We start from the raw sequence: 27630 nt of genomic DNA on the forward strand, positions 1-27630 counted from the left end.
GATAACATGTAGTATTTAAGTGACCAAGTAGTATTGGGTAAAAGTTATTGAATGGTGTTGGGATAAAGTGAAAAAATTGTGAAGGATTAAAATATTCCAAGAGCTCAAATTACTTCATCAAAACATGTTTAAGTCACATTTTATCAACACAAATTGCACAGGTTTATTGAACATGAAGAAATTGTGTTAATTTAACTCAATTGTTTAAGTTGCTGCCAAAGCAAAACATCTGTGTGCAACAAATGTCCACCATTGAATTAAGTAAATCCAACAACATATTTTTTTCAGTGTACACCTGAGTGAAGAGGAGCAGAGCTGTCAGCTTATCACCACCTGGTGGAGAGTTTGATCTGCCTTTGAACTCCAAATGACAAAAAAATTCTCCTGCATGCTCGGGGACATGAAGCCGAGAAAGCCATAACTAAACATAATCTGTGATCAAGGTGTCCCAGGGCAATGTTTTGAAGTACACTGTAAGAGTGTTTGTGTCCACCTGACGTAGCACCAAGTATTTCAACTGGGCTTTGCATGTTAAAAGAATATTAAACTGAGTCAGTTACTAGAGGCTATTGGCACAAAAAGCAAATATGCAGCATGAGGACTTTGACTATTTTGGCTCAAATACAGTAGTACTTAATCTATTCAACTATGTACATGTTTTATATTTTCTACAGAAAAACTGGGCATTAAATAGTGATTAGATGGTGAGGAAACCTCTAGATCTTAATATACTGGCTGTTGAGCAAAAGGCTAATGCACTGATAACAGCTCAGCCCCATACTATTCAGTGTCCCAGTGTGTCATGACAAACTGACAGAGTCTGCAACACAAACAAAGTGAAATATGATTAATGCAAATATATATTTTTATTCATAGCTGTGACATGATTCAGTCCACCAGCAATATATATCAGGTTTCCAGTAAAAACATACGAAGGGTCACTGTTGGATGTGGAATTTGGATATTTACAGAAAGGTCTTGAGTCACCCTATGTTTCTTCATATTTCGCTGGAAAAATGCATTTATTGAAACATGCAAACATGAATGAAAACATTGTACATAAAATTACTTAAAGTAGTCTTCCAGGTGTCTTGTATTTCACTCTTCTGTTGATGTTGGCTGTCTCTTGTTTTGTTGTATGCCTATAATACCGTATAATCGTTTGCATTTTTTCATGAAAAAGAAAGAAAAAAAGACGAAATTTAATTTTTATAACAGGCTGGTTATGACAAAGTGCCCAAAGATGGAGGAGTATTACTCAAGTCTGGGTACATGGAAGCAAAATAAAGAAATGAAACACTGAAAATGTTTGCACAGTGCTGTGCATAAGGTGAAGACTAGATGTTAGGGTCAAAGTGCACAGAAAATCTATTTTCCGAATATTTTAATATTGAAACTGTATTTCTAGAGTCACTGTTACATTTAGTTATTGAATTTAAACTGCTAGAAATTTATATTTCTTTCCATTCCCCCCTCCATAAAATTTACAAAAAATTCATTGTTGCCCCTTTTTTCTGTTCCTAGAAAGTAAAAGTTGTAAAAACTTTGGCTGGCAGGTGGAGGCGCTGGAGGTCCGTGGACGGTGGTGGTGCTACGTGTGGGAGAAGCCGCCTGTTGGTGCCGTTCTGGGGCATGTGGCTCAGAGGAATGGGGCCGTCTTCCACCCTGACCCATCGATGAGAAAAAAAAGAAAAAAGGCGACCGAAAGGGGGATGCACAGCGGGGCAGGAGAAAGGCAGCTTTACAGGCGGAAAATCGTGGCTGCTGAAGCTGCTGAACATGGAGAGTCGCCTGGTTTGTGGGATAAGCGGTGCCGTAGGGGAACAGTGAGTTTTTAGCAGACACGGGTTTGATTTCCACTTTGTTCCTCGAGCCGTTTGCGTTGTTAAACACATCTGCAACGATGCGGGCTGTGGACCGGAGCAGGACCGCCGCGATTTTACTCTGCCTTTTCGGATACCTTTTCTCCAAAGCTGCGACCAAAACATTACAGGAGGACACGGCTACACAAGGTAAGAAGTGCGTGTGAGGTGTTTTGCCAGAGAAAGCGGCTCGTTGACTGTTGTGCAGGCCAAACGGTGCCGCTAGCAGCTCGGATGCTGATGTGATCTAAACTTGGCTAACGTTAGCGAGTAAGCTAACGGAGAGCGAAAACTTCTCCGTCTGTGCAGCGCTGCAGATGCTTAATTATAAGCACGGTGGTGTGTTTAAGGGGTTAAAACCATTTCAGGTCGTTTTATATGAGATTTGTGGGGTTTAAATTTTTTTTAAAAATACTTTGTTAATGATCGGAGACGTGCCCTCATGTTGTCCAGCTGCTGTGATTTATCATTTATAACACTGCTGCGTTTAGTAAAGTCGCTTTTAACCAAGTGTTTGTGTCTGTATATCATAACAAACCTGAACAAAGTCAGGTTTACGTGCTGTTTTTAAAGGTAACATGGCATTTTTGGAAGAAGGCAGCTGTGTGTCTGTGTTCCTTACATGTAAGGGTCGTGGTTCGCGTCACAGAGTCTGCAACCATCGACCTTACTCAGGGGTCCTGTTGCAAGTATATCAGTACCTAGAGGTTATATATTGTTAAAGTAAATCTTGTATTTGAGCTAATGATTGTAGTACTTTTGAACCATGATAAGTATGCAGATTATGTTCGTAACTGAAATGCCTTAAAGGGGAATGAAAACAAGAGTCCACTCACGTTTTCTCATCAACAGTTGGGCACTTTAATATTAATATATGCTAAAAATGTAAATTTATGAATAACAATATCTCATCACTAGATTATAGCTGTTTTGTGCTTGCGTATCGTTTTTGTTGTGTTCATAAAGATTTTTTATTTTTTTAAAGAAACGACTTAATTGATATTACTAGTTACATTTCCTCAATCAGCTGGCAACTAATCAAATGTTTTCTCAAATTTATAATGGCTGCTTAGTGTGTATAAAACAGACTGTAGTAAACGTTGTGAGGATGTCTGACGTAAGAAGGGCCCGTTTGCACGGTGTAGACGCAGCATTTACTGTAAACAAAGCATGTAAAAACTAGCATAAAATGTACTAAATGGCATAAGTGATCCAATTAGTAGAGTGACAGAAAATTAGCTAGCAGTTTTTTGATGAATCTGGGGAAAAGCAATTAATGCTATTGTAGGTTTTCCACTCTAACAATATGCAGGTTCTCTTTGTCTCATAAAAACAGAGTGTTTTTGGCTTTGGCCCTGTGTGTTATTAGCGAATAACTCAGGGGGTTATATTCAACCACAGATTCAAACTTGTGCACCCAGTTCTTGTTGTTTTTTTTAAGTCGTATAAGATGTAGGCTTTGACTTGATTCCCCTAAGAAAAAGTAACAGTTCAAAAAAAATCATTAAAAGCTCACAGTTTACATTCAAAATCTGACCACAGCATTGCAACAGTATTACAAATATTAAGGGCAAAGTGAAACCACATTAGCGCCTTCTGTTTAAAAAAAGAAAGAAAGAAAAACAGGGGAACGTGCACGTTAATTTCCCTTCAGTTAGATCTGTACAGCAAACTTTTCAAGAGACGCGCTCCTCAGTGTGTCAAACAGCATCCTTTTACCACAGCAGCAAAGTTCCAAAGCAATTATAAATCACAGCAATCGGCTGGCTTCTCATTCAGTCTCTGACTTCAAAGCTACCTTGTCATACGAGCTACTAATGTGGAGCCACATCTGTTTAACCCATCGCTTTTATCTCTCACTGCACAAGCACACAAACATCAGTCGTCTGTGTTCGCTTAGGTTGTTCTTTTTTAATAGGGGGTGGCCTACATGCGGTTCTTTCACTACACCAGGAGTGCAAATGTAAACATACAGAAACTGTCACTGTAAATCAGTCAGAGTTGGAAAAGTGCAATGCTGGGCTTTGGTTTTCCTTTAAATCATGATTATTTTCTGATGTTTTATAACTGTTATTATAGCTTGGGAGATTCTAACCTAGTCTAGGTTTAAGGTTTGTGATCAGGCATGAAAATGGCTCGTTTATTATCACAACAAGCAGCTCTTGTTTGAGGTAAAAACAAGGCGTAGATGTTTTGAAAACTCGCAAGATTGGGGCGCTTTGAAGTCGATCCCAGCCTCTATCTGCACTCTTGTTCCTTTCCCTTTCTTTCTCTCTTCCTCTGGTTTTCATTTCGCTTCAGATTGACCTTCGCTTGTTCCCGGGGGGGTGCGTTCAGGTCGATGCTGAGAATTTCTCCTACACTGTCCAGCAAGTATGGATGAGTGGAGCCAGACAGACGATCTACCCGCAGATATAGATCTCACTCACATTACTGCTGCCCTTAATAGGCATGGCGTTGCATCTGAAACAGACAAACATTTGCTGAAGCTGGACAAGGGCTGCCAGGAAATACACCAATCAAATCATATTGTCACCAGCTAGCCAAGCTTGATTTTAATCACGAGATGCTGGCGTGAGTGTTAACATCAGCTGGCTTCAGGGAGGTCATGAGAACACACTGCATTTACAGACAGGGTGAATGACCTGCTTGGCCACAGAGGAGTATTGCAGTAGTACAGAGTACAGTATTTGACCTATATATTTACTGAAGTAAAATAAAGCGGGCCCATGTACCCCTCTCAACCATGATGTAACGCAGTTGCTTTGTCCCCTGCTGAGTTAATGGGATTGACAATCACTACCTAATCTTACTTTTAATCCAGTTTAGAGAAAATAGCAGGCTGACTCTACTGATAGCTGGTTTCTTTGCTTGCAACGTGTGCAAGAGTCTTGAACCACCCCTCATGTCTTTACATTTAGCAATAAAAAGGAGAAATGGGTGCAGTGATTTATGGAAATATGTGCAAACATAGATGGGAATGCAGTGTATGAGGCAAAAACAGAGTTTGTACAATTTTAACGAGCCTGAAAGTCAATATTTGGCATGACCACCTTTATTCTTTATTGCTGCCTGAACCTTTTTAGATCAGCTTTCTTGTAGTGTCTGTAAGTAGTATTTAGGAATAGTTCTCCAGGCTTCTTGAAGAACATTGAAAGCTCCTTTTTGGATGTTGGCTTCCTTTTGTTCCATTCACAGTCAACATGATCCCACACTGCTTCAGTAATATTGAGGTCTGGGCTCTGGGGAGGCCAATCCAGGACTTGTAGCGTGTTTTTTCTATCCAGGTTTGCTTTGACTGCACTGGAAGCATGCTTGGGATCATTTTAATGTTGAAATAGGAAGCTGTTGTCAGTCGGACCATTTCCAGATGGTACTGCATGGTGGATGCAAATTTGGTGATACTCATAATTATTCATAATTCCATCAGTTTTGACAAGATCTCCAACCTTACTGGCTGAAATGCAGCCTTAAACCATGATGGTCTCCACCATGTTTTACAGAGGCCTGTAGACACTCACTGTTGTACCTCTACCATATTGTTGACAATTTTAACCAAACAATGTCATATTTGGATTCCTCCTTCAGACATGTCATTGGTTATTTCAGTCTAGCTTTGTGTAGCTTTTTCTCCTTGTTTCCCAAGAAGAATGGTGTCTTGAAAGCCACCTTTCACCGAGACCATTTCTGATAAAGCTTCAGCAAAGAAAAGTAGATGGATAAGCTAAAGGGTCAGATGCATTTCTCAGACCCTATGTCAGCTCAAAGACTCCACTTTAGATACTGTTTCTCTTGCTGTTGTTTTTTCATTTTGGTTTAACAATTCTTTTGTCCTCCACATGGCCAGTTTCCTCAAATTAGTGCAAAAATAAGTTTGTCTGTCAAAGTGTGTTATCTTTGGTATTTTTGCATAGATTCAGCTACAAAAAATGGAAGAAAATATGTTTTTGTGACAGGTTGCTAGTAACAAAGTGCCTAAAATATAATTTAAAAATTGGTTCTTTGCCACATTTCCATTAGGTGTTGACACAGCACTGGTTGCCTGAGGAAGTTGCCTTTTTATGCTTGAAGGATTCATGGATCGGTGTTTAGTAGCTTAATAAACAAACAAAAAGAGCATTCTCTAAAAATGATCTGATACAAGGACTAGGTTTGGAGCTATTGCTCATGACAACTCTAAAAATTACAAGACATTTGGGCTTCTTGGAAACAAAATAAAAAGAAAAGAGGGGTGGCTGAGGACTTTTGAACAATACTGTGTATTATTTTTCGTTTGCACCTGAGTGTTTCATGCCGTGACATGTCAAGGTCCTGTTTTGCAGTTTGTGTGTGTGTGTGTGTGTGTGTGTGTGTGTGTGTGTGTGTGTGTGTGTGTGTGTGTGTGTATCCAGTGTCCCTGTCAGTGATTCATACTGTCTTCTACATTTATGCCTCTATTTTGTTCTTTGTAAGATCACCACAGATGTTTGTCGTTTATCTGAAGGGTAAAATAATAGCCACAGTAATTGTGATGCCTGTTTGTTGTGGTTAGACAAGCTATTAAACCCAGAAACAAAAACAACAGTCTATTGGTGCCTAAGGTTGAAAAGGCATGCATGTTGTAGACACTATAGTCCTAAAACTGTTTTTGATTTGCCTAAATCATGAATTGTTTGGGGGGTTTTGCCCAACATTCTTAGAATAATAATATGATAGCATTGCTGTTTACGTTTACAACAATATTCACATTGCTGCTGTGAAACACAGATTTCCTTTACGCAAACGCGTATCACAGCACGTGTGTGATTTTTATTGTTTCTTCTAGTTTCTCACATGATTTCTCGGTCTTCTCGTAATCAGCCACGTGCTTCTGCTTGAGACGGTGAAATTACCCCCTTGATGTCACAGTTTTCTTGAACCACTTTAGAGCTGTAACCATTTCCCAGTCATTTGACAATGCGAATTACACGTTAACAGAGAATAGCATAATAGTCATTGAAGTAGCTTAAGCAAGGAAACTGAAGGATTTCAATTTCTCTCCTTTTATATTTTTTAAAATAATTATTTTTGACACAGACATTTTAAGGGACATCATCTTGGATTTTCAGTGATTTTTATTTACGTTATCATTTCATAGACTTCATTTAACCTATTTTTGTTTTCAGCCATGCAAGTTTTTTGGTGCCATGTTTGCCGATGATGAAGTACATCAGCATGTCTCTTTAGCAGAGGAGATTAAACTGTCCTGTGTGGCACAACAGAAAATGCGTAAAGCAGTTTTGTAGACAATCAGGCTCCGATTGGTTTATAAGGTGTTTAATTGAATGGCCTTACTGTTCTTACTTCAAGTGCCCAACACAATTTTGAGCTAACTAGACACAAGTTAGGTGCTAGTCTTGTGCTGAAAACACGTGCTTCAAAATATATCTGCAGTCACGTGTTGTCGGTCTGATGGTAGCCAGTGAAAATGATCATAGCTAGATTTAGGAAGATCTGCGTTGACCTGTTCAGTTGGCATCTTGTCAAAAAAGTTATTGGGCATAAAGTTGAGTTATAGTTTCTGGCTTTATGAGTATTTGAAGTCCGCTTGAGTCCAAGTGACAAATTGAAGTGCTTGGCTCTGAGTTTATAAATACCAGGACTGTTCCAGGACTAGCTATAAGGCGTTCTTGTCCACATCAGATTAAAATCCCTTTTATAGTTTAGCCAGATTGCAAAAACATCCTGATATCTGTGTGTTGAACTTGCTTCCTAACATGGGCCCAAAGATGGCAGAACAAAGAACACTCATTTTAATTCATTCCCTACCTGTTAGTTGATGAAGACATAGGAAACCAAACAGCTGCAGGGTTGTTTTCATATATCAACACAGGACTTTGGTGGGATAGCAGTTATTAGACTGATTCACATGACGTAAAGGCCAAAAAAGCTGTTTTACCCTGTTTTCTTGTTATTTCTGACCATCTGAAATAAAGGTCAGTTTACAGTAAGCTGAACACAGTTAACAAAGTTGGTGTGGCTCTGATTTTGGAAGATTCACGAGCTGAATGTTTTGCAAGTTTTTATAATGACATCACTTTAAACTGGCGTAGCTCGTAACAAAGTGCTGATTACAACGCGCGCTGAGTGCTTGCATGCCTTCTGCTGTCATATTAAATATCTTCACTTAACCAAACCACGTGTGCAGAAAGCTTCTGCTTAACCAAGCTCTGCTTGGAAGAACACCAAACCATCTCACACGCCCAGTGGAGGCCAGCCGTGCTACCCATTCCTCATTTATCACACCTCAGTTTCATAAGGCTGAAATGATCGCTCTCTCCCAAACTTAATTCAAACTAGAAGGAAGGAAAAAATCAGGCACACTCATTCTCTCGTCCTTGTTGTTTACCTCTCGGTTGCATCTCTTGCATCCAAGCACATTCACGTACACACAGCTATCCTGCTGCTTTTGCTGCTGAGCTGGGGATAATTGGTCTGAGATGGCAGTGCTGGTCAGGGGGAAACTCTTTGAAGCCTTTATTCTCCATATGGTGCTCAGTGCACACACAAATAGGCAGTTATGGAGGTTTAGCTGGAGAATTGGGGGTATTGGCCATCCCTCAGGGTGCTCAGAGGAGACTTTTAGCTTGTTTAACAATGATGTCACCTCGGTACTGATTTATTGGACGAGGACTGGGAGGGGACTACATTTGTGTGTGTGTGTGTGTCAGTCTTGAAGTCTCCCAGGGGATTTTTTTTTTTTTTTTTTTTAAGCGAGCACAGCTGGTACCCGTAACAGCATATCAGGGGGAGTGGGACAGGAAGTGAGGTCAAGAGCTCTCCAGTACACTCGAGAAAGCAGTGGAGGGTTTCCGTCATGGGGAAATCCAGTCTGCCTGTTTCCCAATTCTCTGCTGACGCAGTCCAAATGTTTAAAAAAAGAAATCCCAGGAATGAAGTGGATCTTTACACCTGTGGATAATTATGTGTTTTGGTTTGAAACTGACACATTGCTCAGCCAGATCTTTTCTTGTACTAAGCAGCCTGTAACTTCCTCCCTTCCCAAGCTATAATTTGGTGCAGAGCTTGGGTTTTTTTTAGGTGGAGCGTGCACTCGGGCTGAACTCTCTCCTACACATTGTCAGAGTGGTTTCCCACTGACCAGAGGATCCCTAAGTGGGGGGAGGGGGATTTGTCAAGCCATGTATGTGTTACCGTGTGTGTCACTGCGGGTGAGGTTTAAAGGAAACATTAAGACAAAATTCAGTGAGTATGGGGGGGAGGTGGGCATGTTTTGGTAATTGTAGGGGGAGTGGTGGGGGGGGGGGACCTTTCAGCCACAATATAAAGGCCACCGTTGGTCAGCCTGTGACCAAACAGGACGCAAATTGTCATGTGTGCAAAGATGGGGACGGTGTGGGTTTTTGTGGCTGTGAATTATAGTGCTCTCTACCAAGTTTTTTATGATGACTCTGGAATGTGATGATTACATTTTAACATTTGTTTGTCAGAGTGTTTGACTTCCCTCCTTTAAGATCTGCAGGTTAGCTTAAGGTTGAAATTCTCAATTAAGGCAATAGTGGAGTGAAATAGAGGGATGTCTTTGGAGATATGACAGCTGATGTAGGGTTTCTGCAGTGAAAGACAATCTGAGCGTGTCACAGTGTGACTGCTGCAAGAAGTGTGTGATATCAGATAGATGTGCCGCATATTGATTTCAAAATCACTTTGGAAATTTAACATCGCACCTTCCTTTACTTCACTTGATATGACCGTATGTGTCGCTGCGTCTCAAACTTTACGTGGAATGCTCCAGTTCTGAAGCCTATAAAAGGTCATGACTCACACACCCTGCTATTTTATCAATCATTAACAACAAACAATGATAATAGTTTATTTTGCTTAAACATATGCGCAGTGATTGTATACCCATTAATTTCCTAAATCTCACTTCATATTTTTTACATGGTTGTTCACCTACATCCTGCAGTTTGAGAAGCATGGGTATATGTAAAGATTCACTGTTTAAATAATATCTGATAATGAGGGTATATCAGGAAATTAAAAAAATCACGCACCCCATCTCAAGCACAGCCTGATGGGTAGCGGTTGGTTGGTTGTTAATGTCGCCAAACCGCATTCGTATGACCTCCATTAAACTCTTTCGGAGTATTTCAAGAAAAATAAAAATAGACTGGTCCTGAAGAAAGCAGGTTTTTCCTGATCTGAAGTCTGAACCATAATGACATCAGTGGAGGTGTCATATTCTGTTGACTTTATTTTATTGTGCAACCTTGATTAGTGTGGTTCAGCTTAAAGTTTGTGGAAATATGGGTTGGGTGGCTAGACTATACAGAGCTCATTTGATGGAAAGAGCTGCATTTAAACCTGAGAGCACTCTGGTCATGGCTTGTTTATTGTTTGCTATATTTTCAAATCAAGGCTAGTTTTTGTGGTCCTGAATGACTCAGGCTACTGGACGATAGAAGGTGGATACTTTTCCCCCCCCTAAATAATAGAGAAAAATCATTATTACTTTTTATAATAAAGTTACATTGCAGCAGTGATATTCACAAGCCAATTAGTTGTGCAATACATCAGGGCTTACCTGAAAAGTGATAGTGTATACAGAACGTAATAGAGTCCAAGATTTATTAATACCAGTGTTAATGCTAATGGAACATTATTATTACTCCATAGGCAGTTTTCGGGACACAGCGTTTGTCTTTTTTTTTTTTTTTTTTTTTTTTATTATTTTATTTTATTTATTTATTTATTTTTATGTATTTATTTATGCAAGTTTCAAAATATTTTACACATTCGCAAACACAGCGTTTGTCTTTTAACGTTTTAATTATTCTTCGTCTCCGTCGGAGAAGGTGTTTGTATGTGCAGTTGTTTTTTTTTCCCCCCTTCAGCTTCCAAGGCTTCTTTGAGAGAGGGAAATGGCCCATTGTTTTAGAGGGGAAGTGCCACTGGCGGTTGTCCAGGAAATGGTCAGACAGCCATCACTGTGTGACTGGCTGGGATTTGGAGTTGTAGGCCAAAAGCCTGGCACTGACGCTGAAAATAGCTAAGACAATGGCATTTTAGGTGGCTGTAATCATAGAGGCCTTGTGGGTTTGTTTTTTTTTTTGTATGTTTATCAAATACTGTTCACGGAGACTTGACATCTTACAACCGTTACAAATAATGAACTCTTGTCTTCACAGATGTGACTCTGAAGGTTCACCTGAGCGATGCCAGCACTCACCAGCCCCTGGTTGGAGCCACCGTACAGCTTTTTGCCAATCGTACTTCTTTAACAACTGAAACCTCATCAGCCGACGGCAACATTTACCTGCGTTTTCCCTATCGCCTTGGGACGCCGCTTGTTGTCACCGCAACTAAACAGGGATATGTGCCTAACTCTGTGCCCTGGACTCCCTCCAGATTACCTGGTAGGTGTGTGTGTGTGTGTGTGTGTGTGTGTGTGTGTGTGTGTGTGTGTGTGTGTGTGTGTGTGTGTGTGTGTGTGTGTGTGTGAGTGAGTGAGTGAGTGAGAGCGAGAACTCGTGCATATATTTTGAGAAGTAACCAGATTAACAAGAACAGTGTCTCACTAAACTGTGGCATTAACAGATTATTGTTTTCATGTTTTATGTTTTTTATGTGTGTGAAGAAAAAAAGTACATTTTTTGTGCCAGGTGTGTGAGCTAATGAGTGGAGTGCTCCATTACTAATTTATAGCTTTAGATGCCAAAACCCAGCAAGGGGGCTGCTTAAGCTTCCCTTTCACTAACACACACTCACGCAAAATACCTCCCAGGAGCCTGGAGTGTGTGTGTGTGTGTAGGAAGGGGGTTATTATGAGCCAACGGAACGGCGGCCAATTGGATTATCACGCTTACCAGCTCTGAACAATGTGCGAGTGAGGGGAAAAAAGGAAGGAAGAGCAAAGAAGTGCAGTTTGCTGGGTCAGGCTGTGGTCCTGCACAGCAGACAGGATGAAAGCAGGACTATTAAAAATGCATAAAGATGATTTAATGACTTGTGTTTCAGAGTGATTAGTAAAGTGGTAGATTAGAGCTTGTTTCTAATCTCATAGTGAAGTTATTCCTATACACTGTGTGTGTGTTTTTATTTCTCCTCTAGTATTTTCATCCATCAGCCTGGACCTGCTGCCAGAAAGAGCTGCAACTCTGATGGTGTACGAAGATGTTGTTGAGATTGTTCCAGGATTACAAGGTGAACACACTGTCTGTGTGTGTGTGTGTGTGTGTGTGTGTGTGTGTGTGTGTGTACAGTTTATTGTTTTTAAAGAAAATCAGACTTTTAAATAGAATTATTTCATTGAAATAGAAAGATTATAACATTTTGGTCCATCACACCTTGGGCAGACATATTGGCACTATCTCTGCGCACACACACATACATAGGAAATGACTCAGTCATAATGTTTATAAGGCCTCGGTCACACTGGTGACCGGTCACAGACTCCATGGCAACTACAGGTCACTCTCGGAAACTGTATTCCCAAACCTGCTGCCAAGTGGTTCTTGGTATTACTGTGTGGCTGCACCACCTTGTTATTGCATTTAGAGTCCAACCGGCAGGTGGATATCATCACCTGATATTTTCTGTATCCGCATTTGTCATGACTAATAAATAGAAATTTTAAAAATACAAAAAAAACTAAAGAAGAAACATCACTCAACCAAGCATTATTCTTTGTGTTACATAGTTGCTCCGTTAGAGGAAACACTGCAATTTCCCTGTTAGCAACACATAAAGCTGCGTCCCTACTGGAAGCGATTCACGCTTTGTGCATTACTTTGAAGCTGAACGCTATTTGCTTGTGGGCGTTCCAGGCTCTGGTTCCCTCTAAACTTATTTACTATTAGTAGGTGAGGTGAGGAAGACGGGACAAAAGATACACTGTGTAAGAGAGCCAGAGTTTAATAATTAATAATGACTAAATAACAGTAGTGGTGTTTAAACACGCAGAAAGTAAAAAAAAGAGGAGTGAAGAAGAAATACTTAGTGCATCATGGGAAATCCCCAGCAGCCTAGACCTACTGCAACATAACTAAGGGAGCATTCAAGGTCACCTGATCCAGCCCTAAATATAAGCCTTATGAAAAAGGAAACTTTTAAGCTTTACCCTAAAAGTAGAGAGGGTGTCTGTCACCAGAATCCAAACTGGGAGCCTGAAAGCTGAAGGCTCTGCCTCCCATTCTACTTTTAAGTACCCTGGGAACCACAAGTAAGACTGCAGTCTGAGAGGGATGTGCTCTGTTAGGATAATTAGGTACTGTGAGATCTTTAAGATATGATCAGGCCTGATTATTCAAGATTTTATTTGTGAGGAGAAGGATCTTCAATTTGATTAAGGGAGCCAATGAAGAGAAGCCAATATGGGATAAATGTGCTCTTTGTTTCTAGTCCCTGTCAGTACTCTCACTGATACCTAGGACATCCTGATAATAATATAGTCCAGCCTAGAAGTAATAAATGCATGATATTTTCAGTATGACTGGGAGACAGGATGTTTCTAAATTTAGAGATATTCCCCAAATGCATGAAAGCAGTCCTACATATTTGTTTAATGTCGTCACTGAACTACATACCCTGGTCAAAAATGACTCTTAAGATTCCTCATAGTGTTACTGAAGGCTAAGATCATACCAGCCAGAGTAAGTATCTAGGACAGAGTACAATAACCTCAGTGTTTGAGTATTTGTAAGAGAACTCAAGTTGGGATGAAAGTCATATTTTGTCATTTTTGTCATTGGCGACAAGTGTTTGTTTTTTTTAAAACACAATTAATACACTCCTAATAAAAAATGCTATCTTATATTAAATGGCCTGTTATCAGGAAAATATCTAATACCTGATATAAAGAAAACACACCATATAGACATAAATCACAAGCGTGTCTTTGTTATTCCGCTTCTTTGTTTGGGTGTAATTACATTAGATAAGGCTTTTTCATTCAGGCAAATCAATTTGGTCTCTTTGTCTGTTGACTCTTTTGTGTGTCTCTGGCCAATAGGGGAGTAATTTAACTTGTCAGCTGTGTTGTCTGACTAAAATAAATTTCTCACATAAATATACAGGCTCCATTAACATATGAACCTCTTGAATACACACTGCCCGTAGCACGTGCCTGAGCCGGGCACAGTCCAGCCCCCTGTCCTGCACAGTCTTTCATGATGCTGTGAACTTGGACACCCAGGGGAGTGATGAACCCGGGTGTGTGGCAGAGGGAGGGATAATAAAAGAGGGGGAAAGGAGAAGAGGAGGAGGAAGGGAATGTGGTATGCATTGGGAAGTTGTGGGCGGAGAGAGTGGGAGAGAAGGGGGGGATGGGCCGAGCAGTGTCCAACAGAAGGAGGAACAGATGAGGTGAGAAAAAAGTGGAGGGAAAAACACAAAAAGAGTCAAGGAAGGGGGCACACAAAGAACAGCAACAGGCTCATTTCCTCTCTGAAAAACAGAACCGCAGACAGGAAATAACATTCACACCTGAATTTTTAGGACGAGCTTTAGTCTGAAATGTGAAAGTGTCGCTCATACTGCACGCCCAAAAATCATGTCGAGCACAAGGAGAAACCCAAACACAGCGAACACTCGTGTACAGCTTGATCCATGTCTCACTGCTCAAGAATGTGCACTCAGCACAGTTGGACCACAATGACATCACCTTGCTGAATCCCACTACATGCTTTTTGTTTTTCAGTTTATTGTTTCTAATCTATAATTTGTTGATTTGTTGAAACTAGATGCCAGGCAGCCATGATGACAAATCAAAAAGAAACAATTCATTGCAAAATATCAGAAAAGAGAATCACGTTGGCCAGGAGAGAAAGTCGACCAGGGCGTTATTGATCTAGAGCTGCCTCCATTAAGCTTGATTTGATGTCTGAATTTATAAGAAGGCACTAGGAGTATAAAGCTGCCTTGTAAAACATGTTCAAACAAACATCAGTGTGCATGATGGACTCTTGAGGTCAGGTGATTTCAAGGTTTTAAGCTCACATTGCTCCATAGTGTTTAATAGAGAGACTGAATATATCCTATACCTTATATATTCTATACTTATACGCTATATACTAACTGAATTAATTGTCATTGTCTTGTATAAATTTAATGAATTCCGTGGAATTTTAGATGTCATTCCCACTTTCTCCACATTATTATTATTATTGTTACTATTATTATTATTTTATGTTAAAGTCTGTGTCAATTATCCAACTAAAATACTCAGACGGATTTCAATAATATTTTAAATGGCAACTCAGTTTCATTTTCTGTGTCACAGGTTTAAGAGTCCAGCCCAGGGTTAGTTTCCTGCACAGAGCTCTCAGTCTTCCTCCCAACACATCGTACGCCAACCTGACCGCGCTGCTCACCGTGGCAACCTCCCCCTCACACATCCAGCACTTTCCCCACCTGGAGATGCTCAGTGGCAACGGCACAGGTAAAGGTTAGACTGACGGGTCAGAGCATATAGTTAAAGACACCTTCATAGAAACGGGACAGAGGAAAAATGTGCTGAGAGAGGGTGAGAAAGACACTACCCTCTCTATCTGACCTCCTGAAACACAATAACCCGTGTGTGTGTGTGCGTGTGTGTGTGTGTTTTCTCTCTGCTCTAACACAGCCCGCGTGCCCACACGCTTTCAGGCACTCTTATCCACATCTTGACATTGCATGGACTACACTGGCCTATAATACGAGTGATGACAAACATGTTCATCAATATGTGCAAACAAGGCTTATTTTTTTAACATAATACAAAAATATGGATAATTAAAAATGGTCTTATCATAACATCCAGAAGACAGACTCTGGCAATGTTTTTGTTCACAACACAGCCAGAAAAATGATAAACAACGATCTCATAAATGTATTTGTTTATAAAAAAATATGAGCTGATACATCAACATCATAATCCTTAAAACCATGCAACAGACTCGTACGTTTTTTTGTGTGTCCCCTTTTTTTTTTTCTCATGTGACTTGAATACCACTTCAAAGCTGTCTCCCCCGACAGAGCGTACCTTCTTCCTCGAGGCGGCTTTGTGACACTTTCCATCCTCAGTCTTCAAGTTTTTTTCCGCCCTCCACCCCGTTTCCTTCTTTCCTGTCTTTCGCTTGTTTTCTTTCCTGTCTGTCTTCCTCTGACAGCCCTCCTTTATCTGAGCTGTTTTACGTTACCTCCCCCGCTGTCTGCTCCTTTCTCCGCTTCCCCTCCTGTGCACCTTACTCCCGCTCCCTTTCCTTTTCCCTGCATTTTTCTCTCTCACGTCCTCGTGTTTGCACTCTCACAGGCACGGAGAAGACGTTCGAGTTGACTCCTGTCGCAGCCATCTCTGTTCACCTGTTGGCCGGCGATGGAGTGGAGCTGCAGGTGACTGGGCCAATCACCTTCTCTGTGCCCCTCCCGCCTGACAGTGGCCTGAAGGAAAATGATCACCTCCCTACTTGGAGATTTGACCCGCGCTTAGGTATGTATTAACAGAAACTCACACGTAAGCTTTTCTGACTTTCTACATTTAAGTTCAGGAAGTTTTTAACTCTGAAGGCTTTACTTCTGTTTATATGAGACCTGCAATTATTTGTGAAAAGAGCACATTACAAGCACTAACACAAACCACGTGCATGCTCACATGGTGCAGCCAGGTCATAATTTGTGGCTGTGTATCAGAGCGATGAATAGAATTATTCATACGATCATAAAAATTGCCAACATACAGCTACACATTAATCTCTTCACATCACAAGTTTGGACTGTGGATCCATAATCTGCCCGTGCTCAGCTAAATCTTGAACTGAACAATAGCTAAAAGCCCTGCGGTGTTGGCTCATGCAGCAGAGACATTTCAAATCTCTCTCGGCGCTCTGATTTACTCCTGCGATCTTAAATCTTTGTTGTCAGTCGTCCTGCACTGTGACACACCCAGTTCCTCTCAGAGAGGCTCCACTTAAAGACAGTGATTCGATCATCAGTTGACTCAGACGTGTCTGCACTACAAAACCTCCTTCTGCATGAACATTAGTGTCTCACCAGACCCACTGCTTCCTCGCATCAGCAGGAAAAAGCTCTGTTAGGACCCACTGGAATTATTTGGGGAAAAGCTGTAAACACACATCATAAGATTGACATACCACCTATTAATCAGAAGACTAGTGTATTAGCAAATGTTATGTAGACATTCATGAAATTATCATTTTGAAGGTGCACTTCTGTTTAATATTAACTCTCCTTTAAGCTCTGTTTTCTGAGGACAGCGTTGGTTTTCAGCTGTTAAATGTGTCAGTTTGTTCTCCACCTAATTATATTATCACTGTTGTTTGTTGCTGTGCTTGTAGCAGTCTGCTATGGCTGGAAAAAGGATTGATTAAAGCAGCAAGGGTGGGAAAACAAAGTCATAAATTTCCAGTCCTGAAAAACAAAATCGTGAACTGAAAGATACTGAAACTTGTGGAGTTGAGGGGAACTCCTGGCTGGGCATATTTCTTGGTTAATTCATCACTATTACTGATATCTCACAATTGGATTAAAATCCTAAAAATGTCGTACTTCCCACGTGTCATGATATGTGTACTACATTCATGCTACAGTCATTTCACAATAAACATTTTAGAGCTCTGATTTATTTGGCCAAACAGTGTCTAAAGATTGCTACTAGAAGTGTTTAGTGAGCTCTAGATGGGCAGATGAATGGATAGAAAGAAAATAAAACATTTGAATGGCAAGTATTTTGAATTTCTCCTTCATTAGTTCAACGTTATTCCCTGTCTGTGCTGTGCAGTTTTCATCTGAACTGTAATCGTACGTCAGAGTGTTACATTGATTAAAAAACAGATCCACATTGGCTCCTGTGATAGTTTCAGGATCTCAGGAGTCTGTTTTAAAGCGCCTAAAGTATCAACATGCAGGGCTTATAAAAAGGGCTTTCATTAAAGCTGAATGAACACACACACACTTGTATCCTCCTCACAGCCTGTAGCTGCGAGTATTTCAACAACAAGAAGCCGTTCCCGGACCCCTCTCCAGGCTACATCTCATGTTCCTTAGCAACCCTCCAAATAAGTAACACAACAGACCGGCCCATCTCCTGATTGAGTTTCTTCACTGAGCATTTAGTGGGTGAAATGTGTGTGAGTGTTAAACTGAAGATAATAAACAGACAAAAAGAAGTTTGAAATCCATCTGGTGCCTGCGGTGGAAGACTTCAGGCTGAGGATAGCAGCCTCACAAAGACGCTAGTATTGTTTATGAAGTGCTCGCATGGAGGAGGCATGAACACAGAGAGAGGGAAACCTGTTTCACTTGTGCAACTGGCAACATGTCATGTATTGTTTGATGTCAAGCAGACATGGGGAGGACTGATGTCATACACAAACAGATCATGTTCACCTGGGTGTGCGAGTCGGGAGTCTGACGATGCAAATAAGCGCCGCTCGCTCAGATCAGCCGACGACTCTCTGCGGCTGGCCGTGTTGGCTTTGTGTGAATGGGCGAGAAGCAGAAGTAATATATGGGCTGTATTGACTTTATAAATGTTTGCCTTGCGTCTGAGTAGCTGCCCTGCTGTCTGTCAGTGCTGTATTGTACCGAAGCGTGGGAACAGGTCCGTCGTTTGTAGCTATGAAACAGGTCAGCCACACAGAGAGGACTCCCCTGTGGAAAGGATTCAGAGAGGGACCTGAGTGAATCTGGGCAGGGCTGGGCACAGTGGTGTGTGTGTGATCGTGTGTGTGGTGCTGAGTCACACAGCCTCGCTCTCATTTCTCTTCTGTTTCTTGTGCCTGTTCCCTTATCTCTCTTTCCACTCCTCCTGTTTATCCCCTCGTTTCCTCTGCTTGTGATGTTTCCCCCCGTCAGCATCTCTTGTATATTTGCCTTTCCTCTTTGAATATCCTCTTTGCCCTTTTGTTTCCTCCTTTTAAACAACATGATGCATATTCCTGACCACTTGATGTTATATAACTTTGTATAAACATAGAAACAAAGTAGGTCTCACCGCGTTAGCCCTGAGAGCCCGAGGATCGGAAGTGTAAAGGCACAACACAGTGTTTTCCTCGTGAAGCAGATTTACTGGGAGCCAATCAGTCAATGCCTCTAGCTTTGTAGTGGTTTTCCATTCTGGCTATGCGGAGAGCCGCTATTGTACTCAGTGTACACTGCTCATAGGGTAACACTGTTATCTACATGTTGCCTCCTTGTGGGAGAGTTAAGTACTACCAAAACACTGCCGTCTCTAGAACAGGTCAGGGCAGACGTTTGAGTCGTTAATCAGAGTATCTGCAGCTTTGGGGAGGGCAAAGAAAGTCACAAGTCAGTAGAAGACATTAAGCTGTGCGTATAGGTGGCACTTCAAACTATTATTTTGAATCTGTGCCACCAGACACATACACTGCTAACTAGACAGTTCATTATAAAGCTTCATCACCAAATGTTGATTTTGGTCAAAGAAGAGGTGTGTTTGGTCAACTTTTAGCCGTTCCCTTTAGCATCACCACAGTGCACAGGTGTCGAACTCCAGGCCTCGAGGGCCGGTGTCCTGCAAGTTTTAGATGTGTCCTTGATCCAATACACAGTACTCTTTTAATCCCAGTCTTCAGCTTCAGCTCTGCCACCTCCAGCTCCACCTGCTGCCTTTTCTGCCAGTGTCACCGTGTCCAAACCATACATCAGGGGTGGGCAACTCCAGGCCTTGAGGGTCGGTGTCCTGCAGGTTTTAGATCTCACCCTGGGTCAACACACCTGAATCACATGATTAGTTCATTAGCAGGCCTCTGGAGAACTTCAGGACATGTTGAGGAGGTCATTTAGCCACGGTAATCAGCTGTGTTGGATCAAGGACATATCTAAAACCTGCAGGACACCGGCCCTCGAGGCCTGGAGTTGCCCACCCCTGCCCTACATTATAGGTCTCACTACCAACTTGTAAACCTTTTACTCTTATGTTTGAACAAATATTTCAGAGTGAAATACTGTAATTAAATCGACTGGTTAATCCAAACGGCTATCATTTGGCTAAGATCTTGACCATAAATAATTTACTCCTAACACATTAAGAGATAAGCTGTCTTAACTCCATCCAGCCCCATCTTTACATAATTAGGGGAGGCAGGTGAGCAGTTGCTGCAGCCAGTCCTCACAGAGTAATCTTTACAAATTTGTTTCCACATACTGTGATTTTTGTGTGTCTGTAGGTATCTGGATAAAGAGCAGCTGGGCTCAGGTGCAGAGGGAGGGAAACCAGCTCAGTCTAACCTACATTGTTCCTCAGCTGGGGTATTGGGTGGCCGCCATGTCGTCTCTACACACCGGTAAGAAAATCCATAGACACAAATTAAATTTACTTCACAAAACACATATTTTTGTTCTGTCATTTCTGTGGTTTACTTGACTGCAGACTTCCACCAAACAGCTTTTTCTCTGGTGCTTCAACACATGTCTTTGTAACAGGTCCAATGGTTGCAAAGGACATCAGCACGTACCACACTGTGTTTCTGTTGGCCATACTGGGAGGCATGGCTCTCATCCTGCTCTGTCTGCTCTGCCTCCTGCTGTACTACTGCAGGTGTGTGAAACACTTTGCCTTTACACAGACTATAGCAGGAGTTTCCAGATTAGTATCTAAATTAGTGAAGATGATGTCAGCTAGAACATGTGTACTGCTGCTTGGGAGTTTTTGTCTCCGTTATTGTTCCAAAATTTACCTTAGCAGGCCGACAGGACAGCTTGGGCTTATCTCATCTCAAGAGCTGGAGTGTTTGTATGCCACATTTAACTGAACATTAACAATACTTCTTTTGAATACATTCCTTTTTTATTGAATCCAGCACCATCTGTCATCCTTCTGTCTGCCTAGGTTTACACATTTATTATTTCTTCAGTTGTGATAACAGTACCAGAAAACAAAGCCCTGTACTAATAAAAGTTCTCCAGAGTAAGTCACATGGCAGTAATATAATTTTTATGTTGATCAAATGTAAACAATCTGGACCCGGGCAGCTGCGCTACACAGCAAATATAAAACCCTCACAAATGCTCTTGTCCAGTCTCAACTTGTTCCAACAAAAAGTCAGGGATGTATTTTTCACCATTAGAAACATTTGTGTGTAATTATTCCGATTTTAAAGATTAAACGTGCTCTTTGTCTGTGTTCACCCAGACGTCGATGTTTAAAGCCACGAGGGTCTCACCGCAAGCTCACGCTGTCCTCTGGACTGGACAGCAGTAAGAGGGACCAAGCCACGTCCATGTCTCACCTTAACCTCATCAGCAATGAGGTGTGTTTGCTCAGTGATCAGATGGCACAGTTTAAGGAGTTTGCACATTAATGACTGTTTAAAGGTGTTGGAAATAGAAAACACACCAAAGTCGTTTACTAAATATTCAATATTTTGGATGTTCTCTAAAGGACGCATTGCATAGCCAGGCTTTCTTTGCATTTGCTGTCTTTGTACACCCAGGCTTTCTACTTCAGGATCAGTCTGTGCTACATTAAAACAGGGTGTCTGATACATTATTTCACTCTTATTCTGCACAAAAAGACTGATTGTGTGTAGCCTACCTCAGCTGGACACACTATTTATTTATTTAATGTATTAGGAAAAACTGCTAAAATTACTCTTTAGTTAATTAGTAAATATATTTATTTAACCACTCTGTTAACTCTGGTTATTTCTAATGTGAAATAGCTGCAGGTTAGAGCGCCAAACCTTAAACTGATTCTGTCTAATAGCCTTATAAAATGAGGAAATTGCATTACATTAATCATGACATTACATCATATTAGGTTAACATGCGCTGTTTCCTCGGGATAAATAACCTACAAATAACTTGTATTCTGTTACCTGTAGTTCAGCAGTGTTAAACTAACTATTATACCTTCATTAATTACTGTGGGAATGCGTGACTCAACAGTTTGCATATATACAGTGGTGTATAAAGTGTTTGCCCCCTGCATATTTGCCAGTGTTTCAGATCATCACACAATTTTTTTAGAATTAGACAAAGAGAACCCGAGTAAAATGCAGTTTTTTAAATGATGATTTCATTGATTAAGGCAGAAAATGTATCCAAACCTGTCTGGTCCTGTGTGAAAAAGTAATTGTCCTTGTAGTTAAATCATAAATTCACTGTGATTTTGAAAGCTGAGTTCAGTTTCAATAAAAAGCCTGATTACTGGAAGACCTGTTGAATTAAGAAATCGCTCAAATAGAACCTGACAAAGTGAAGCAGGCTAAACGATTTCAAAATGTAACACATTACGGTACGATTTAAAGAAACAGATGAGAAACAACACTGACACTGGCCCAACTAGTTATTAGGTTTTGGGGGCAATCACTTCTTGGACTTTTTTCCCACTTCATAATCAACTCCTTCACTTAGAAACTGCATTTTGTGTTTACTTGTGTCATCTTTGTCTAATATTTAAATTTGTTTGATGATCTGAAACATTTAAGTGTGCCAAACACACAAAAAAGGGAAATCAGGGAGGGGGTAAACACTTTTTCACACCTTTATAGAGCATAGAATCTACATCATCTTATCATTTTTACAGCTTGTCGATGGAGGGAAAGGCAGTAATATGTGGCCCATGAAAAAGAGGGGGAAAAAAGACCTTGGTACCTGGTTCAGCACATGTTGCTATGGGGATTTAGATGGGTAAAAAGTGAAAGCTCTGGCTTTAGGCTCAACATACCTGACTTGCTCATAGCTTGCCCCTAGGAAGGAAAACGTGTATCGATGCTAACCTGTGCTCCTTAAGTGCACTGCATGGTTGTTTGTTGGTCCTGTGCAGAGCTTTGCTGCGGAGATCATTGTGCTGTAGCTGCGTTTGTGTGGTTGGTCCTTTAACTTGGCCCCTGGAGCAGAGAAGACAGAAGTCATAATAACAAAGAACTTCTTTGTAATAAAGTGAACCTGAGTGTTTCAAAATGTTAAAAATTGTCAGCTGCAGCCATGTTTATGCTTTTCCCCTCATTTTGATTTTTCAACCAATCAAAAGGCTGTTTTTATGGATAACAACACACCTCCTTCACCCTTCTTAACACAAAAGAACACCAAGATGGGACCAAAAACATGAATTACTCACACTATAGCACTCTACGTGTTTGAAATTAAACTACAGTGTTTGTTATGGTTTGCTTCATGTGATGGTATTTAAAAACATTCTCACACCTGAATTTTGTTGTTGCCTTCAGGTGCAGCTGGAGCTTGTTTCCACGGGGACTGAGCCTGACATGACCACTCCGATGCTCAAGCCTTCCTCATATGAGCACCAAGACAATCAACGTCAACACAGCCTTATCCATCAAAACAAACACAGCCGCTCCTCTCTCGGCAACAACAGCCACCACGGATCATCTCTGGGCAATCTGACGCCTCGCAGCCGAGACTACCGACAGTCTGTGGAGACGTTTCAACTGAGGGCTGCTCTATCATCAGGGACAGAGAGGGGCTACCGTCAATCATACACCTCCTTCTGTTCATCTAGCAACCAGATTTCAGAGGCGTTGTCATCCACTAATCATGGTCAAGTGTCAGCTACACAGCTTAGCAGTGTTGGGATTATTGATTGCATCTCCCCTTCATCTCCTCCGCACTCCCCCAGCAGAGGGGAGGGAGGTGAGTGCAGGGCTGCTGACCACCTTCTGTCCCGGTCTGTGGACCACCTGGAGCGGCCCAGTCCCCAGTTGCTCTCCCGGCCAGGCCAGCTGCTCTGCTGCGGCTCTGTAGATCTGCTGAGTGGAGGGGAAGGCTACTCAAGAGTGCGACCCACACTTGTAATCCCAGCACACTACATGCGGCTGCCTGGGGAGCACCCTCTGTCTGGTCAGGCACTCCTGCTGCAGACTGACCAGCAGAGTGACTTAGAGACCATCCAGGCTGAGCTCAATGCCTCACATTCCCAGCAGCCCCTGGGGCAAACCCCCACTGACTGCGACCCAGGTCCAAAAAAGCAGGGTAAAGGCGAGGGTATCTCAGGCCTGTCAGAGTCTCTGTCTATTCCAGGAGCTCTCGGGGAGTCGGGTCTTGTGGAAATAAACAGCGAGGACACCTTGCTGGCTGAAAAGACTTTAATGGAGCTGAGAGGAGGGAAGCCTCTGCCTCACCCACGAGCCTGGTTTGTCTCCCTGGATGGACGCTCCAATGCTCACATTCGCCACTCCTACATCGATCTCCAGCGGGCAGGGTGCCACAACAACAACAACAGCACACCAGGTGCAGGAGGTCAGCAAGGTAGCAGCCGCCAAGGGAGGCATGGCAGTTGTAACGATGCCAGTCTGGACTCGGGTGTGGACCTGAACGAGCCGAGAGCGGGGCGCAGGGGGAGAGATGCTGAGCAGGAGGAAAGGGGGATTGAGAAAGACAGATCAAAGGGGGCGACGCCAGCCTCGGCCTACACTCAGCTGGTGTTTGTGGATGATCTGAACGTGGGAGGCTGTGAGGAGGAGAAGTGCACCCACAAGGGCAGCAAATCTGGACCTGTCTTGTCAGACAAAGGAGAGAGTAACAGAGTGGATCAGGGGCAGGGGGATGCAGTGGGTAAAACAGCTGAGGGAGTACAAATACAGGAGGAGCCACCCTCACTTTCCTCTGCATCCCCTACTTCTCCTCCACCCCTGCCAACTCCAGAGGGAGTGACTTTCAGGACTGATCATGCGCTGCTGTCAGTGTCTCCGGATGAGGACGCAGCACACGATGATGCAGAAGAGGAGAAGAAAAGCCCCTGGCAAAGGAGGGAGGAGCGACCCCTGCTGGCCTTCAACCTCAAATGATTCACAGATGACAAAGGAAAGATTCACATTTTTCAAGTCTGTTTGAAGTAGAACGCCAGTTTAAGGCTTTTTTTAGTTGCCATGCTGTTTTAAAAAATAAAAATCAGCGTTAATTAAACAATCTCTTTCCCCTTCTGGGAAAAATGAATCAAAGTTAACAAGATGTTGAGCAAAGTTAAGTAAGGTTTAATCAATAAAATCTCAGTGAAAACTGATCTTCAAGTTGAAATGAGAAGCACGCTAAATATTTAACATTTCAGACATGGGAGAGAGTCTCAGTATGCGTGCCATAAAGCAACGATAAAAAAGCATAACCACACTGCACAGCATTGCCGCTAAAAACTGGATTTGTGTGTTGCCGAGAGAGCTGTACCCCACCCCTCCAACTCATGCTCAAAGAATGAGGTGTCCTGATCCAAGCAGAAGTGGTGTTGTTGAGGTTAAAGTGTCATCGTGTTCTTATTATTGCTGTTTTGAGCATTTTCTAGTGAGCTAGGCAACTCACAAAGTCACATTAGAGGCATGCTCAGTGGTAATCCTGTCCACTAATGTGGCTGAATGCATCCATTCTGGGGAGTGCAACTGTGATTTATTTCCTCCACTTTTCAATACACTTCACTTTCAGAGGCAGCATCTTTTCAGGCACTATGTGGAGAAGGAAAGGTACTAGGAGGAGGAAAAATGATCAGGAAACACAAGTGCATGTCGGTTCTGCTTTGAAACAGACTTGGAAGAGTGTAAATCTGCCCGTTAACCACAACTCCTCCTCTGCTCAGACCACAACATGAAGGATATATGTGTTTAAATTGAAGCCGTTTGTTCTTAATATAGCACTGAATCAATACTTTAGCACTGGGAGCCCATCTGGTTGAGAAATGAACACTTCTGCTGGACTCTTAATGACCACTGTTGTACTTCACTTTTCATGAAACACTACATAAACAGACCACTCGTCAGGCGTGGCGAACACATTGCCTGAGGGGAGACATAAAGACGCTGGAGGCACGAAATTAGGATATTTTATGCACAACAAATATATGCCTTTTTAATAAATAGCCTTGCAAGCATAAATGAACTGTAGTAGAAGCAGTCGATGGGTGGTTCATGGAAAATCCGAGACTACAAAAAACTTTCTTTCTTGAGCCATATTGTCCTCAGTCCATTAGCTTAATCTAGTAACATGCAGCAACGCTCGTTTGAAGGTTATAACCCCGGTTTGTTCACACTGACTGATGTCTGAGATTATGAAACATCTGTGCAAAACGGGGCAGCCGTGTTCGAGGGATTTACTTTGAACGGTTGGTGGTATGTTGCTAGAGTTTAATCTAGCCCATCAGAAGGCTTTGTGGGAGATAAGGTTTCTGGACTGAGGAGGTTTAACCACTATCTGCTCTGTAGCATAATCAGATAATGTGACACACCGCTATGCTGGTGGGTAAGGATGTAATACCACTTCAAAGCCACCCAAATTAGTTGTGAGGGATATTGGTATGAAGGGTTTTGTAACTGTTGAACCACTGACTGGTGTATTTTTTATGTTTTGCTTTGAAGGCTATGCATAACTTTTATATGGCTGCTTGATGCCTTTTTTTGTAATTTTAATCATTATAATTTTAATTGCCAAACATGAAGTATTTTATCTGAGAATAGGCTATTTTTTTTTTCTTTCTTTGAAATATGTTAAGGGCTTTTCCTCCGTACCCACCTTAACGTTCAAGCTATAAAAGCAAACGCTCGATAACCTTTCACCTGAACTGCAAACTGTATTTGCTTGCTGTGTTTCACCTCCATTTGAACCACTCACCCACGATCCAAGTGCCTTTGAATAGCCTGACTCTACAGCAACTGATTACCTTATTTATTTCTCACCTCCTTTTGCCTTCGTCCGCCCTCCCCCTCCTTCCTACCTCAGCCCTTACTTTCTCTCCTGCTTGTGAAAGAAAGCATGCAGTAAACTTTCCTCAGCACTAGCCTATAACAAGCTACACTGCAGACATCTCAGAAAATGTCTACCAGCTGCTGCAATCGTAAAATCCTCTACAGTAATCAGCAAGAGTTCAGTCTCCCTCAGAGTAAGCAGTTAAAGATGTTTTGTTTTTTATGTGTGTGCGTGCGCGTGTGTGTGCGTGTGGGGCACTGGATATGTGAAACTACACTGCAGGTCGTTTCAGTGCATTTTCTTATTTTTGTGTTTTGTGGGTGAACGTTTGTCTGAAATGTGTTTTGCAGTGGCGGCTGAGGTGATGCTGACTGATCAACATGCATCCAGTCAAGGTTCACATAGACAAAGCAGCCATATTACAGAGTGTGTATAGTCTTTCCTTACCTCTGCCTTATCAAAATAATGTGTGTCTTTGTGTTATGAATGGCCTTTTCTCTTTTAGTTTCCCACACAGCAATCTCCCCTTTTAGGGTGGATGAGCAATACAGTATCTTTGAGTGTGTAAATCAGATGCTTGCATTATATTTGAAGCCTGTTATTCTGAATAAACAGCCAAACTGGAATTAACTGAGTGTGCATCTGTTTGCAAAATTAAACCTCTATATCTCTTTATACGCTAATCCAGATAGTAGTTAAAATGTATTCATATGGGCCACTTTATTGGGTACACCTTGCTAGAATCAGCTGGGAGCCCTTTTTGCTTTCGGGTGGCTGCATATCCATGATGGGAATCTCCGGTTACACCATTGTTTGACGATATGATCTTTGTATTAAGGTGCACAACGGCTTCCAAGAAGATGTCCCGCACACCTTTACACTACCAGCCTGAACCGTAGAATCAGGATGGCTCGATGCTTTTGTGGTGTTTACTCCAAATTATGTCATTACCATCAATGTTGCAGCAGAAATCAAGACTCGCTAGGCAACGTCTCCCAATCTTCTGTTGTTCAGTGTTGGACTGTATACTCACTTTTTTGTTTTTAGCTGACTGTGTGGTCTTCTGCTTCTGCATATCTTGGTCATAGTGAGTGGTTATTCGAGTTGCTATCAACTCAAAGCAATCTGGCTATGACCTCTG

At 41.8% G+C, this 27630-nt stretch overlaps 1 protein-coding gene across 1 annotated transcript; it reads left to right on the forward strand.

Moving 5' to 3' along the window:
- Nucleotides 1-1590: 1590 nt before the first annotated feature.
- Nucleotides 1591-27115, forward strand: fam171a1 (family with sequence similarity 171 member A1). Its single transcript, XM_040029676.1, has 9 exons — nucleotides 1591-2012; nucleotides 11033-11260; nucleotides 11955-12047; nucleotides 15124-15282; nucleotides 16135-16311; nucleotides 20030-20146; nucleotides 20286-20400; nucleotides 20995-21112; nucleotides 23033-27115. Exons 1-9 carry the CDS (start codon nucleotides 1904-1906, stop codon nucleotides 24608-24610), a joined length of 2694 nt encoding a protein of 897 aa, XP_039885610.1. The 5' UTR covers nucleotides 1591-1903; the 3' UTR covers nucleotides 24611-27115.
- Nucleotides 27116-27630: the final 515 nt, after the last annotated feature.

This window comes from Simochromis diagramma, unplaced genomic scaffold (genome assembly GCF_900408965.1).
Source record: "Simochromis diagramma unplaced genomic scaffold, fSimDia1.1 OVJJ01000361.1, whole genome shotgun sequence".
Classification (NCBI taxonomy): domain Eukaryota; kingdom Metazoa; phylum Chordata; class Actinopteri; order Cichliformes; family Cichlidae; genus Simochromis; species Simochromis diagramma.

Coding starts and splice junctions, on each gene's coding strand:
- fam171a1 (XM_040029676.1), top strand. CDS start 1,904: ATGCGGGCTGTGGACCGGAGCAGGACCGCCGCGATTTTACTCTGCCTT. Junction 2,013..11,032: donor GGAGGACACGGCTACACAAG/GTAAGAAGTGCG, acceptor TTGTCTTCACAG/ATGTGACTCTGAAGGTTCAC. Junction 15,283..16,134: donor GCTCAGTGGCAACGGCACAG/GTAAAGGTTAGA, acceptor GCACTCTCACAG/GCACGGAGAAGACGTTCGAG.